At 37.2% G+C, this 15576-nt stretch overlaps 1 protein-coding gene across 2 annotated transcripts; it reads left to right on the forward strand.

The window, feature by feature from the left end:
- The first annotated feature begins 4398 nt into the window (after window positions 1-4398).
- TAF9B (TATA-box binding protein associated factor 9b) lies at window positions 4399-14122 on the forward strand. 2 transcript variants are annotated; one of them, XM_011384934.2, is made up of 7 exons: window positions 4399-4554; window positions 5146-5227; window positions 5549-5685; window positions 5781-5915; window positions 6748-6823; window positions 9676-9786; window positions 10636-14122. In XM_011384934.2, exons 1-7 carry the CDS (start codon window positions 4504-4506, stop codon window positions 10797-10799), a joined length of 756 nt encoding a protein of 251 aa, XP_011383236.1. In that variant the 5' UTR covers window positions 4399-4503; the 3' UTR covers window positions 10800-14122. The 2 variants fall into 2 exon arrangements, with proteins under 2 accessions (XP_011383236.1, XP_023381638.1); XM_023525870.1 differs by lacking the exon at window positions 4399-4554 and adding an exon at window positions 4932-4959.
- Window positions 14123-15576: the final 1454 nt, after the last annotated feature.

Consider the following 15576-nt stretch of genomic DNA (forward strand, 5'->3'; position numbering starts at 1 on the left):
TCACATGCAACAAGATGAATCTAGACCCTTATCTCACAACATATATAAAAAACAAAGATATAAAGATGAGCTAAAATATAAAAATTTTATAAGAAAACACAGGAGAAAATATTGAAACCCATGGATTAGGAAAATCCTCCTTACATATGTCACAAAATGCACACTCTATTTTAAAAATTGATAAATTAGTTTTCCTCAAAATAAAATTTTTTGAGCTTCAATAGACATCATTGAGAAAAATGAAAACACAAGCCATAGACTAGGAGATAACATTTGCAAATCTTATAAAGGGTTTATATCCAGAATACATGAAGAACTCTTAAAACTATAGTAAGAAAACAAACAATCCAATTCAACAATGAGCTAAAGAGATAGAGAAGTGACACTTCACCAAACAGGATACACAGACAGCAAATGTTAATGCTCTCTAAACCAAAGAGTACCGAGAATGTACCTGCAGTTGAACAAGTTGTGTTTATTACTTCATGCAGCAAGGGAGGACTTATATCATGGGGAATTATGGGCAGTCTCAGTAAGAGGATATTAGAGGGTCTAAGAAGGAAGGTGTTTACCCTAGATCGGGTAATGTCAGAAATTAGGGGCATCACAATAAATCTTATCTATAGAGAAGGCAGATTTACAACAAGGATAAAGCTACAATTGGTAAAGAAGTAGCAGTACTCATGATACCTAAGTACGGGGATGTTTGGCATTTTATGAGTCACAGTGACCTTGTTTTTTGTGTGCTTAGACAAAGCTATGAAGTGGCTTTGCTATGTCTCACTTTATCATGGTCACAGAGTGACTCTCTCTGATGTTGGTGTTGAGATTGTTATGTCCAACAGGAGAATAACAGCCTAGCTAGCAGCACCAGGTATGCTCCTAACAATACTAAGGCCTAGCTATATTAGATCAGTTCCTGGATATCAGAGGATGCTTTTATGTTGTTATTGCTGTTAGTTCCTAAGGGCAGATGACATCAGGCCACAAAACTTTAATCCATAACTGGATTTTCACCAGATTTTGCTGATCAGAATCAGAAGAGTATCAATTAAACATAGTCTATAGTTAAATAAGAGTTAATCCTTTCTTCTCCTTTTGTTGTAGGATGACTTATTGAACCACGTGACATGACAATGGCTGTGCAGTAACATTTAAGACTCTGGACAGGATACACCAGCCAAATTGTAACACAGGTGATTATCAGAAACAAAATGACTACTAGTCCTTTTAACAAATCTCAAAGCTATGGGCCAAAGTTCTAAAACCTGGGCAATTAAATAATGTACCAGAAACCAGCTGGGTCTCTTTTAGACCTAGTGTTTTTTTTCTTCCTTTCTTTTAGGCTAGTGAAAGACTATTGTACTTGTCCTGTAGTATTTATGTAGGTATATAACAAGAAATATTTGCTATAGTACAAATTTTCTGTCGGCTAGCCAAGAGGACATCAAGGACTAATATGACTGTCAATGACAACTCTAGATAATGAATTACACCAGTTTTTTAAATTCTTATTACTATAGATCATGGATTATCTGTTGGATAAATAGTTGTAAATATCTGAAAATCTCTAATAATTACTCCAACTACACAAAATAAGTTAGTGTGCAGTAGACAAGGATGAGCCTAATGTCTACTACATAAGAAGTAGTATCATAGTGAAGCATGGACTATATAGGGTGTATAAGTATCATATATTGCAACAGGAGCCAATTTTGTGTCCAAGTGGGGAGTTTTGTGGGGGGAATGAAACTGTTCTAAAATGCATGGTGTAATGGTTGCACAACTCTGTGAATAAACTAAAACTACTCCTTAATTGTACAATCTTAAGTTAGCAAATTGTACAGTATGTGAGTTATATATAAAGCTGTTATTTTAAAATAATAATGAGGTGTTCCATAGGTATTGATATGGATGTCCTAGTCTTATTGTTTCATTTAAATAATAGCAAATAATACAGAAAAAAAACATAAAATGAACAAAAATAGGATGAACATCTATTTTTACATTTTTATATTAAAGCAATAACACACATCTGTACAATTATCAATTATATGAGTCTTTTCATCTAGTACAGCTTTGTCCCATGTTGCTCTCCAAAGGTTGGTCACCCGAATGGTATAGTACCATTCAGGTGGGGGAACAACATATGAAGAAGGTAATATTTGTAATTACATAGACAAGTGGTAAACAGTGGTGCCTTCTGTGAAAAGAGAAATGAGTGGCTGGAACAAACCAGACAGGTTTTCTTTTCTTGTTTTTTTAAACATATTTTTTAAATTGTGTACCTTGTGCATAAATTCAAAAGGGAAAAAAAAGCATTATTAGTCTTACATAGAGGCTGCCCACAGTGAGCTGGGAAAGGCACTTGCAGAGCATTGGTATCAGGGTTCTCACTGGAAACAATGTGTTGAGAACATGAGGTTCTTGGGTAACCTGCCCAGAGTTCAAGATGGATGCCTGGTGGATGACCAATTCAGACAAGTGAGATGAAGTAAGCTTGTGCCCAAAACTGAAGGGCCTGCTAAGCCCCAGAAATCAGCATGAATTTTTGTGTGGGAGAGGGAAGCCATTAGAGGGTTTTAAGGAAAGGAATACAATTATTTGATTTATGACTAAGAAATCTCTCTGATTGTGTGAGGAATGTGAAGGAGCATAATTTTAGGGACCTATTTCTGTAGTCTTGGTAAGGTTGTTGGCTTGAACTATTAACATTGTAGCACTGGAATGAGATGTGGAGACAGATAAACTTTGGGAGGTCACCCTGACAGGACCTGCTGCTAGACTGAGTGTAGATTGTGGGAGAAAGAGCATAGCATGGCTAACTGCTGGGTTGGGATGCCTGTTCTTGGGATGGAGAATTCTAGTATATTGGTGGACTATGAAGGAGTAAGAAAGAGTTCACTTTGGAACACTTTAAGCTAAAGATAGTTAACTGATGCATGTTTTTCTTAAGTCACTCAGGCTGTACTGGGGAGAGTGAGGAGGAGAGGGCATCTGGGAGGCAAGTGAGGGCCCTAGGTGGGCCTCAGCAAGGACACAGAGAAACTACTCAGGGCCAAGGAACAATGCTGGGGGGATGGGGAGGGCTCCAGTGGAGACTCTCACAGATGGTCAAAGGCTTTAGCTTTTCATCAGTATGAAATAGGGAACCATAACAGGGTTTCAGGTGTGACTATAGCTGACCAAAGTCCTGCTTTGTGCAGAGCAGTGTAGTGTAGAGTTAGTTGCCAGATTAACGTAGGGAAGAAGCAAGAGAATTAAAAATGTTAATCAAGCTACATTCAGAGACTGCCATCTGCTGATCAGCCCTGCAACCAGGCTAGAAGGACACTTGCAGAAGAAAGGAAGATTTCTACTGGGATTGCTAACAACCCATTTCCCATACCTGTGAAAGTGGAAACAGCAACAACAGAGTTTTTAAGTGGCTGCCCTACATAAATAAACTCATTCATTCTCTATGGCTAAAACCACGGAGAACCTATGTATTAAAGGTTGGGAACTGTCAGCCAGTGGGCCTTTAACACTATATAGTCTTACCCTTTCACGCTATATACTCTCCCCCTTCCTCACTGTATGTCCATGGCAAAGGAAATGAGTTGACAAAGTCTTTTAAACTATAACTCACAGGAACTGAAGAATGATATATAAACTGAATTCCCAGAACATTCAGGGTCCCTCTGTCTCTCTCTCAGTACTCTTTACACTCTCTCTCACTCTATTTCTCTCTCTCTCTCTCACTCTCTCTCTCTCTCTGTCTGACTCTAAGAGGAGACCACACTCTGTGGAGTGTTATTCCTTTTCTAATAAACTTTCCTTTTGACTCTAACTTTGGCATGTGTGTTGAATTCTTTCTACACTCACCGCCAAAAGACCCTCTCTTCTCAAGTTGCATGGCTTGGTTCCCCTCTCCCCCGCCCCCCAACTCAGGGAAATTTGCCCCGTCCTGCATCAAGATTAGCGAATAAAAATACAGACCTTCCTGTTAAATTTGAATGTCAGAATAATTTTGTAACATAAGTATAGCCCACTAAATATTTGGGCTATACTTATGCTAAAGTGTATTCGGTGTTGGTCCGATATTCAAATTTAACTGGGCAGTCTGCTTTTGACCAGACAACCCTACCACCAGGGCGGGTGGAGGCAGGACCCCTGTATGCATTCCAGGGAGACCCAAGGGGCCGGAGGTGCAGGTGTGAGGAGAGGTCCCATAAAAGATAAGGCTGGCCCTTTTGGTGCACTTTTCCGGAGAACAGCTCTGGGAAGACAAGCTTCTCGGCTCTTGGAAGTATTAGCTGAGGTCTAATCGGGGAAGGCTTACCCGCTTCTCCTAGTCGGTTGGAGTCTGCGGCTCCTCCTTAGCCTCCCCGGGGCCAGGTAGCGGCTGGCAAAAGGCGACCCGGGGGCCAGCGCGGTAACCCCGCCTTGCGCTCCCCGCAGGGGTGGAGCCTGAGCGAGGATCCTGCGAGCAGCCTTCTCTCCCCGGGTGAGTAGTGGCAGAACATGGAGTCGGGCAAAATGGCGCCTCCCAAGAATGCTCCCAGAGATGCTTTGGTAAGTGCGAAGGATGAGAGGCGGGTCGCAAAGCTCGGCGGGGCCAGGGACCTGGGAAGCAGGCCCAGGCATGGGGCCTGATGGGCTTCTGTGCTGGCTTCAGCCCAGTCTGGGAGGCCGGGAGGGGGAGTTGTGGGTGCCCTGGACCCGAGGCGCTCTCCCGCCATCCCAGCAGCCCCGCAAGAGTGCGCAGGCCAGCTGCCGGGCTTTGTCTCCTGGGCCTCGGGTCCCGGCCACCTGGTCATCTCACCTGGTCTGCGAGCTCTGACTCTCGCGTCCGGGGTTCTGATGCTAGCTTCTCTCTTCGCCGCATCTGAAAATGACAACCAGCTGTAGCCACCCCTACTTCTGCTGAGAAAACCAACCCGGGCCTCTTTGCCCCTGCTCCTACCCCTAGCCAAAAAAGTAAGTTTTCAGCAAAGAAGGTATGGAGGGATTTGATATGATCCTTACATTCACTTGTGAGGAAAAGGACGAGTACAAGTTTGGAGCCCAGAGAAGGGGGACCTTGTATTATAAATACTACCCTCGGTCCAGTCTTGATTTCCAGTACCTAGATTATGCATCTGGCATGTTTATTTGAATCCACAGGTGATGGCACAGATCCTGAAGGATATGGGAATTACTGAGTACGAACCAAGGGTTATAAATCAAATGTTGGAATTTGCTTTCCGTAAGTTGACAAAACACCAAAAATTTGCCTAACTTGTGAATCTGAAAAGATTGTCTTATTCTAAGAACCTTTTCAACTAAATTACTTTAACAGTTACTATCATAGAATTCAACCTAAAGCAGTAAAAAGGAGCTCAAGCTAGGGGACAGTAACATTTATACTGATATCTTTTTAAAATTTGATCGTATAGATAGGACAATTAAATATTAGAACCAAAATTCATAAACTTTCTAGAAATTAATGGAACCTTCCATTAAGAAAAATGGCCATAAATTTAAGCTGTTTTCATATGTTTAAGAAAATAATGTTTTGTTCTTAAAGGATATGTGACTACAATTCTGGATGATGCAAAAATTTATTCGAGCCATGCTAAGAAACCTAATGTTGATGCAGATGATGTGAGACTAGCAATCCAGTGCCGCGCTGACCAGTCTTTTACCTCTCCTCCTCCGAGAGATGTGAGTAAACTTTTACTTAAAGTTCATTTTACTTATAGTTTTTTTCATTGTAGTTCTAATTAGGATTTTCTTTTTTCTTTCTTTTTTTTTTTTAGTTTTTACTAGATATTGCAAGGCAGAAAAATCAAACCCCTTTACCTCTGATTAAGCCATATGTAGGACCCAGACTGCCACCTGACAGATACTGCTTAACAGCTCCAAACTATAAGCTGAAGTCCTTAATTAAAAAGGTAAGCATTTTTAGTCAATTTAGCTTTTTTAAAATGTAAGATGTGTTAGGGAAATTTGTAAAAAAACAAATGCCTGTAGATAGTGCAGTAAATTAAAGGCTAAGATAATTTTCTAGGATTTTTTTTTTAATTTGCTGCTTTGAAAATATCATGTCTGCAGTTAGTTGCCATGTTAAGATATAAAATATAAGACCCAAAACTTTTAGAGCTAAAAGGAACTTGTGTTCAATCTAACCCAACACTTTTTTTCCACATCAAGAAACTGAACCTAAACTTATCTGCGGAGTTAGTAGCAAAGCTAGGACAGATTCCCAGGTCTCAAAATTCATAATCTTTCCACTATACCATAGTTTTTTTGTGAAACCCAATAACATAGTAAATGACATACCATTAGGAATTAGACTTGCTTTCTGAAATACGACCTAAGGCTCTCCTAGCACTGAAAAAGTTCTCCCTATATTGGGTTCCTTTTATTGTCTTAAGTTCCACTATAAGAGTTTATTTCTTGTAGGTTAAGATGTTGACTAGTTAAGATTAAAAATTATAAGGAAGTTAGCTGTTATCCCCAAATAAGACCCTACCTTCACCTAAATACTATAGAATTATATATGTACATATTTATATATGCACACACTCATATCTGTTTATATATATATTTGTGAAAACCTTTGTTTAAATGTTAGATTTAGAACACTAATGGAACAAAAACAGGACATTCTTGCCATAGATTATCCGTTAATAATTCATATCAACAATACTAATTTCATTCCTGGTAAGTTTAGGTGTAAAATCTGAACAACATTAAAACTAATTTGTTTGTTAAATCCCCTAGGGACCTAACCAAGGAAGATTAGTTCCACGGTTAAGTGTTGGTGCTGTTAGTAGCAGACCTACCACTCCTACTATAGGTAAGTGAGAGAGGGAAATGCCATTTCTGGCTGGTAAAGAAGAAGTGCCTCAGCACTTGATTTTGAACTATAATACAAGTCAAAAGGTGAGTCAGAAATTCCCATATGTGTGTTGCCATCAATACATTTACTCATCCTCTAGTAAAGCTATAGACATATATTGTATCAGATTTCAAACTGAGAAAAACCACAAGGAATATCTGATCCCAAGTAAGTATAGATTACGACATTATCCAGCATTGTTGTTGGTATAAAATATGACACCAAAAACAGGAATTTAAGCTATGCAAATGAAGTTGCCAAACACTCATGGCAGTAGCCAACTTATCAGAAATTAATTTCTGAATAAATTGGCAAGAGAATGTCAAAAGGAAAGTTTAAAATGTACAAAAGCTTAAGGATATCAAAGAAAACAATCATTTTTTATACTAACCTTTTCCAAGGTAGTATTGATTGTTCTATATTGGTCAGTGGAAGCTCCTTCTTCTGTGCCTTCATCTTTGACCCTGTCAGTCTCCATAGTTCTTTGAGCATTTCTTGCTTTCTGCCACAAGATGTTCCAAACTCATCTTATATTTTTACCCCAGTCCTAGAATCAGCCATTTCTCCAGAGCCCTGGCTCCTTTTAGTGGAGAATGGTATTTAGAAACCATTATTTGTATCTGTTTAATGTCATCGTTTGAGTAATAAGGAAAACATAAATAATGAATTTAGATTTCCTGATTTTTTTTGTCCTTCATTCCTGCTGGATTTCTTTCATAGTCAAAGAATTTTCAGAAGAAAAATTCCCTTCTCTTTGAGGGGATTTTTTGGATATTGTTTTTTTGGCTCTTATTGCTTATAACTTGAGTCTAGTATAAGCAGCATTTGATTTTCTCAAGATGTTAATTTACATTCCAGCATTTTAAAACCAGCCTAGTATAGTATTACTTATACATTTCTAATTTCCTGCATATGACCTTTGTGGACAGAAATTTACATAAATAATTTGTATAACTTTGATTATTTACTGTTTGTAGATTCATGTTACTTAAGTGAATACCAGTTCTTTAAAACTGTAGGCTGTGGTCATCAGTTTCTCATGTTGGCAAGTTAACCAATTTTAGTTATCAGTTGTGATTTTTATTCCTAGTTAGACATTTATTGTACATGTTTTAGAAATTCTTAAAATCTAGAGTTGAGGGAGCTGCTAAAAACTATTAAAGGTTCAAGTTTTTAACTTTAAAAATTTTTTCAGTGGGTTTTATGAAATATAAGACCTAAGCGTCTACTCTGTTCAATTTTAAAACCTAAACTCCATACTTACTTAAATGTTAACAATTCCTTATGGTAATGGTCAAGAAAACATCTACCTGTGAATTTTGATGAAATAAAATACCTATATGGCTTCATTAAGTTTCACCAAATTCTTTGGACCACTCCTTAATATATGCCAAAATTTGCCTAGGGATGGAGATATATTAAAGTCTCATCTTCAGGGTTGGGCTTCTTTTCCCCATTTAGGTTTTCTTCCCTTTCATTCCTGAAGATGTTCGTATGTTTCTTTCAGTAACTCTACCCCCTGGGAAAACTGCTTCAGGAAAACTGTTGGTTTCAGGGGAAAGGGATGTATGGAAAGAAAGCCTGCATCCCCAAAGGAAAAACTAGGAACAGACACATTTCCATATATGCATTTTTTGAGAGAGCTGTGGCATCAATATACATACTGTCTTTGAGTCTTGCAAAATTCAATCATTAAGCAAACATTTGTTGAATGCCTGTTAGGAGTAAGGCACAAAAGTCATGTGCTCATAAGGGTGAAAAAGGTTAGCCGGGGCTTGTAATTTAGTGTACAAGACACTAATAATAAGGCTCCTATAATGTATTAAAGTAGGGATCCCCAAACCCCCAGGCCACAGACTGGTACCGGTCTGTGGTCTGTTAGGACCTGGGCCATATAGCAGGAGGTGAGTGGCAGCCTATTGAGTGAAGCTTCATCTGTATTTGCAACCGCTCCCCAGCACTAGCATCACTGCCTCAGGTACACCTCAAATCATCAGGCATTAGATTCTCATAGGAGCAACAGTCCCTGGTGCCAAAAAGGTTGGGGACCACTGTATTAAGGGAATTTCAGAGGCAGGCAATGACTTCCGAACAATGGGGTGGTATTTGAGTTGTTCCTTGGAATAATGAGAAGAATTAAGATGACTAGGGGTTGGACTAGGTTATCGCCAAGATCTCTTTATTCTTAAAAAATTTCTAGATATAGAAAAGGAATATGATTTTTTTGTGCCCACCTGGGGACTCCAAGGGGTTTATCTGATAGACTTTCATTAGATGCATGTTGATTTAGTTTCATGGGCATAGTAGACATCTTCTAATTCTCAGCAAGTGACAGATTAAAAGTGCCATCTAAGGTAAATAGAAATCTTAGGTCTCTAGTCTGCTAGTTTATTTAAATACTCAACATCATGACTCCACGTAGCTAAAATTCAGTGTCTGTCGCTGTTTAAAGAGCTTTACATGGATTATTCTCACAAGAATTCTATGAAATAGATACTATTGTCTCTATTTGACATATGAGGAAACTGAGGTACAAAAAAATTAAATAATTCGCCAAAGGACACTCAGTAGGTGATAAAGCCTGGATTCAAACACAAGTAGGTAGGCTCCAGAGCCTACATTCTTTACCACTGCACTATCCTGAAGTTTCAGCATCTAAACTATTGAGGTTCACTCTTATTTCAAATAATTTTTTTTCACCTTTCATTAGTTCCCTGTGCTTTTAAGATAGTTTCTGATAAGCTAAGGAGGGCAGAATATGAACCTGTATAAGTCATCTAACTAACATGGTCTGTTAATTATAACTACAGCAACCCCACAAACAGTGTCTGTCCCAAATAAAGTTGCACCTCCAGTGTCAGTGACAAGCCAAAGATTTACGGTGCAGATTCCACCTTCCCAGTCCGCACCTGTCAAACCAGGTAACCTAATGGGCAGGTAGGGAGGGTAGAGGGTTGAAAGTGGTTCTTTTAAAATATTTTTTTTTTAATTTTAAAATTTGTGCATAATTTGTAATTATAGAACAGTTTGTGTTCCTATACCAAGAGTTAAATAGTTTTACTATCATAACAGGAAGGTGGCAGTAATGCTGCAAATCTTCAGAGGGGGTCTATGAGCCCACTAAAATTATATGAAATTTTACATATATATAACATTTTGGGGTGTGGGAGAGGATTCAGTGTGATCATCAGATTCTTGAAAAACGCTTAACTAAAGTTAGGATCCACAAATCTAAGACATCTTCAGGGAAAAGCACTTAGGGTTAAGGCTCAGGAAAATAATATAACTTAGTGCACATCAAATGAAAATTGTACCTTTACTCACTTCATGGAAGGATATATATAAAGTTGGAATAACTAGACTTCTGTTATAGTTAATGAATACATATTTAATTTCACATCTGAAACCTAACCACACACAGTAAACTACTTGTATAAAAACCGCTTATATAAAATATTGGCCTATAAGGAAAGCATCATTCCTGACCTTGAACATATATATGCCTTCAGAATGTGCCATGATGAATCCAGTGCACTGTTTCCCATGACTAAGTACTAAGTGGAATTTTAGGTAGTTAAGTTCAAAAACAAAAAAACTAACAGAACTCTTTTAACCTTGTACTAGGCAATATAATTACCCGAGTTTCTTCTATGTAGTCACACTTCTGCTACTGAAATTATTAGAATTACATTCAGCTTTGTTAAATACTTTTTACCATATGTTCTGGTTCTGGGTAATTCATAGTTCGGGGGTGTTTTCTCTGTTTACAGTTCCTACAACAACTGCAGTTCAAAATGTTCTGATTAATTCTTCAATGATTGGGCCCAAAAATATTCTTATTACCACCAACATGGTTTCATCACAGAATACGGCCAATGAATCAAACCCATTGAAGAGAAAACACGAAGATGATGATGACAATGATACTATGTAAGGAATATAGTCTAGATGCATTTCAAACATGTAGTTGGTTTTGAGCCCAACTAGAACATTCTAAATCATCTCAAGTTTTAGCTTAGAAAACTTAATTCATTTAAACTGTTAATTTCTTAACTAAAGATGCCAATGTTTTTTTAATTAGGCTTCAAGTGTAAAAAGTTAAGCACTTGTTTCTTAATAGTTTCACTAATGTTGGGTCCTAATATGGCAATTCTATATTTGGAAGTAGTTTTCTGCCATGTCTCACTAACAGCAGCATTTAAGTTTCAGTTTCCACAGCCTGGTCAGTGGACTAATCTGTATTAGCATAATTTCTTATCTACATTTAAATACTTTATTTTGTAAGGTAATAGTCACTTTTATTGTCACCAACTTTTTTATCAGATCTCTCAATTAGGAAACATTTTTGGAGAGGATGGATTTAGAGGGAATCTAAAGCCACTTTGAATGTATTTGTTTCTTGGTGTTCCCTAACCTTTCACCTCCTCAACTTGTTTCTATATCCCATTCGTTTTCTGCACCATCTTGTGTCTCTGTAGGCTTAAGGCTTGAGTTTCTCCCCATTCTCTTAAATTTATAAGACCAAAACTGGAATTTAAAAATATCATTCCTGATAATACAGCTTAGTGTCATTTTCATATTTTTAAAACCTGCTTTACATGCCCAGTGTTCTATGGTTCAGTTTAACCTGAAGATTTGCATTTACTTTTTCTCTCCATACCAGAGCAGTTGAGTTTTGCCCCTTACCTTTATGCCCATTGAGCTTTACTCTGCTTTTGACAGATAGTTTTGGGTCAGTTACATTCAGTTTCAGTTGATAACTCCACCATATTTCACACTTCTAAGTTTAATATAGATGAAACTATAGCTTAAAATCTGCCTTGATAAGTGATAACTATATTTACACTGGACCTATGCAAAACCACTGAAGAGCAAGTATTTTCTTTTTACCGCATGCCTATATGCTTTGATCACTACTGCTTGAACCCTCCTCCTACTGGTATAATTCAGATCATTTTTCTGGCTAGTTGCTGAGGATGTCACACTTAAGATGGGATCGAACCTGAAAGTTTTCTAATGGTTTTCCTTCCTTTAGAAGGCTAACAACAAAAACAAATTAGTGTGATGTGACTTGCACTTAGGTGCACTCTGCATAGGTTTCCCAGTAATGTTGTAATGTTACTAAATACCTTTCCCCTTTTCCATTTATATACATCTTATTGGGAAAGATTGCAAAGCTTTCAAAAATATAAACAGGCTTGTGTAGTTCTTAAGTGAGTTTGACATATTCAACATAGGAATACTTTTGCAGAATTTTCTAAAGTGAATTTTCATATCGTAATTTAGAAGTTGTAGCCAAGGATCCTCAAAACTTAAAACACAAATTTCATCGTAGGATGGTGCTTGATACATCCAATAGAAATAGTCCAGCTACAGGGAGGAAATATCTCATCACAATTTGAGTGTTTTGTGATGTTAGGAAAAGGTGGTATCAAACATATAAAAACAGATCTGATCAACATCACAGGAGAAATGTTCATATATATAGCATACATTATCATTACTTGAATGTTCTCAGGGAGGCAGCATGTCAAAAGGTCTAGGTTCTAGTCCTGGCTCCATCATTTACCAACTGCGTGACCTTCACCTCTGAGCCTTGTTCTCCTCACTAGTTATAGGAAAACAACACTGACCCTGCCTACCTCACAGGGATGTTGTGAGGGTTTAATTGGTATGAGTGAAAGTTCTTTCAGAATTGTAAAATGCTATATAACTGTTAATGTATTTGTTCCAAGATTATTAATTAAAAATATTGAACTTATCATTTATCTTTCATTTTTTACTTAAGGGATTCAAGGAAGATGAACAAAGTCTAGTAATTCTGAGGTCCAAAGAGCAATTAAGATCTGTTTAATGGGTGAATTAATTATAAATCAGGGAATTGCTTGCTTTTATTTAGAGTCAGCATGTGATTTCATAGTGAAACAAATATGAAAGAATATGGATTTAAATCTGTTTAAAACATAACATGCTCCATCTTTGGTAGGATTTTGTACATATAATTGAGGTTACACTCTGAGTGTCCATTAACTTATTAGGTCAGCTAGTGAGTGGTTTGCTTTCAGATGAGGACTGCTTTATCTTGCAGACCTCCTTAACTATATCCACCTAATCTACCTTCAAGAATGACTTAAGGCAGCCCTTGTCCTCCAGTTTCTAGGTGGAATTTTTTAAAGATGTACTAATTGTAATTGAGGTGAGGACATTGTTGTCCCAAGTTCTTCCTTTAACATGTAGGAAACAAGTGTCTTCGATCTGAGTATGAGTATAGGAATACAGCTAGCATGTGAGAGAATGAAAGATATAATGCACACTGGTCTAGGGAGTCCAAGAGTGAAGGGAAGTACTCAGGAGGTAGGGAAGAAAACACTAATCAGAACAGCAGGTACGAAACAGTGTGTAATATGCCACCATATATATTTTAATATATTTAATGTATATACACACCTGGATAAGCTTTTTATATGCATTAAATAGCTCCAGATTTAAGGAAACCAGTCGTAAAGTGGTTGCTTCTAAGAAGGGAAACTGGCAACTAGGGGACTGAGGTAGGAAGGAGTCTTCTCATTGTGTACCCCTTTTTGACTTCTCTATCATGTGCTAGAGGGGAAGTTTTGGATATAAAAAGGAAAAGGAAAGCAGAAAAGAAAACACTGAGCTAAAGAGACTGATTTAGTTTATGACAGGAAGATTATAATTTTTTCTGTATACAGGCATACATATATTGTCTGGGAGTTAAAAGTGAACTTGCTACACTTAAGCCTAAACCTTTGAAATGTTTTATCAATCCATAATTCTTTATTAAACCAGGAAGCACATCCTTATACTATTCTAGTTTATATGCTCATAAATTGTTATATACTATCTTCAACTAGATTGTAAATTCCTTCATGGCATCAATGCTATCTTATATTCCCTCCATTATGTCCTAAGCATATAGCAGGTACTCAAATATTTGGCTATTTGCACTTCCCCATTCGTTCTCTGGATTAATGACCCAAATAAATGAGGAAAGATCCTGGAAGTAGTCTAGTAGAAAGTACTTAAAAGGTACAATCAGGAATTGATAGATGAATGAATTGGCAGTCATAGAGTAGAAGTGGTAGGTTTATGGGAGTTTACAGTTTTTTTCAATTTTTCTATACATTTGAAATAAAATATTGGGGGAAAGGTAATCACAAGGGAGAAAAAGTCATCAGTCTGCTAAAGTTCTGGCCCAGCTGTGACATTAATTTCCTAGATCTATGGGTAGCATTTCCGAGCCTATCTACAAAAAGAAGACTGGACTAGAATTTCTGCTTCTCAAACCATTTCTAAGGGTATAGCATACCATTAGAGGTGTGCAGAAACATGGTACATTTAAAATTAACTGCAACTATGGGGACATTATTAATTAAAATAAAATGAATTTTTAAGAAAAAAATTGAGCCTTAAAATTTTTTGTTTTGTTTGAAGCAGCCTCCAAAATTTTCTTTTGCTGTTCTCTCCAGAGTTAAGCTAAAAAAAAGTCTTAGTCTAGAAGAATTTCAGGAGTGAGGCCCAAGGAAAAAGCACCAGCCTTTGGAATCAGACAAACCTGGACTTGAATACCTACTGTTACTAGCTCTGTGATCCTGTCCAAGCGTTCAACTATTTCTTCATCCATATAGGTGAAATACATAACTAATATGTAAAATGCCCAGCAGAGAAATTCTAGTTAAACATGGGCTTCAGAAATTCCATGTTTATGTCTGCTTACTCATGAAACCCCATTAAAATGACAGGAAAGGGAAAAGAAGAGAAAATTACAAGGACAATAAAAGTATCAGTATGTCATTAGAATCACTTCTTGGTCTTTTGGCTAAGTGGAGTGCAGAATGTCTAGATTTTCAGCAATGACAATGAAGCAAAGCCTTCAAGTCTGAGAAATTGATATACAAATGGAAATTCTATAAATAGTTAAACAGGCTAGTATAAGGGTTGAATAAAGATATTTTCAAACACAAAGTCTTAAAATTTTTGCCTCCCAGGAAAACTAGTGAAATCTGTATTTCATAAAAAGGAGAGTAAACCAAGAGGGTTACCCCAGAGGGGTTTCCTCTTAGGAAACTGCAGGGCAGTAGCTGTACAGCAAACCTAGAGGGCAGCCAAGACAAACTGGAATGGGAACACAGGACTCCAGCAGGGACATCTCTCATAAAAAGACTATCTCATATGTTTACATATATTAGGAATGAATCAGTGAGAGGTACATAGAAAAAAATAAATTTTTAAACTATCAGTAACTCCAAAGAAAATTAAAAGGTACATAAGTAAATGTAATCATAGCACACAACATAGCTCAGCTGTGAATAGTATTTACAATCACAAGGTAATCTAGAATTATGACAAAACTATTGAGAGAATTAAGTAGGGGACATATTGTGAAACAGGCTATAAGGGAGCTAATCTTCCCATACGCATATTAGAAACATGAATGTAAATATCAGAAAAAAGCTAAGAGTAGAAAATGGTCACCTCTGGGAAGTGGGAATTTTTATAAGCCTTGACTTTTTAAATTATGGTCATGTGCAACAGATAAAAATAAAATTTGAAATAAAGTACCTATCACAATGTCTGTCATAAAGTGGGATTTAATACAAGAGTAGACAATTCCTCTACCTCCACACCACTGCTGCCCCATTTCTTGCATTCAGAAATGTAGATGATTTGATCCCTTCAAGAGTGTTCTC

Source organism: Pteropus vampyrus, unplaced genomic scaffold (assembly GCF_000151845.1).
Source record: "Pteropus vampyrus isolate Shadow unplaced genomic scaffold, Pvam_2.0 Scaffold635, whole genome shotgun sequence".
Taxonomy (NCBI): domain Eukaryota; kingdom Metazoa; phylum Chordata; class Mammalia; order Chiroptera; family Pteropodidae; genus Pteropus; species Pteropus vampyrus.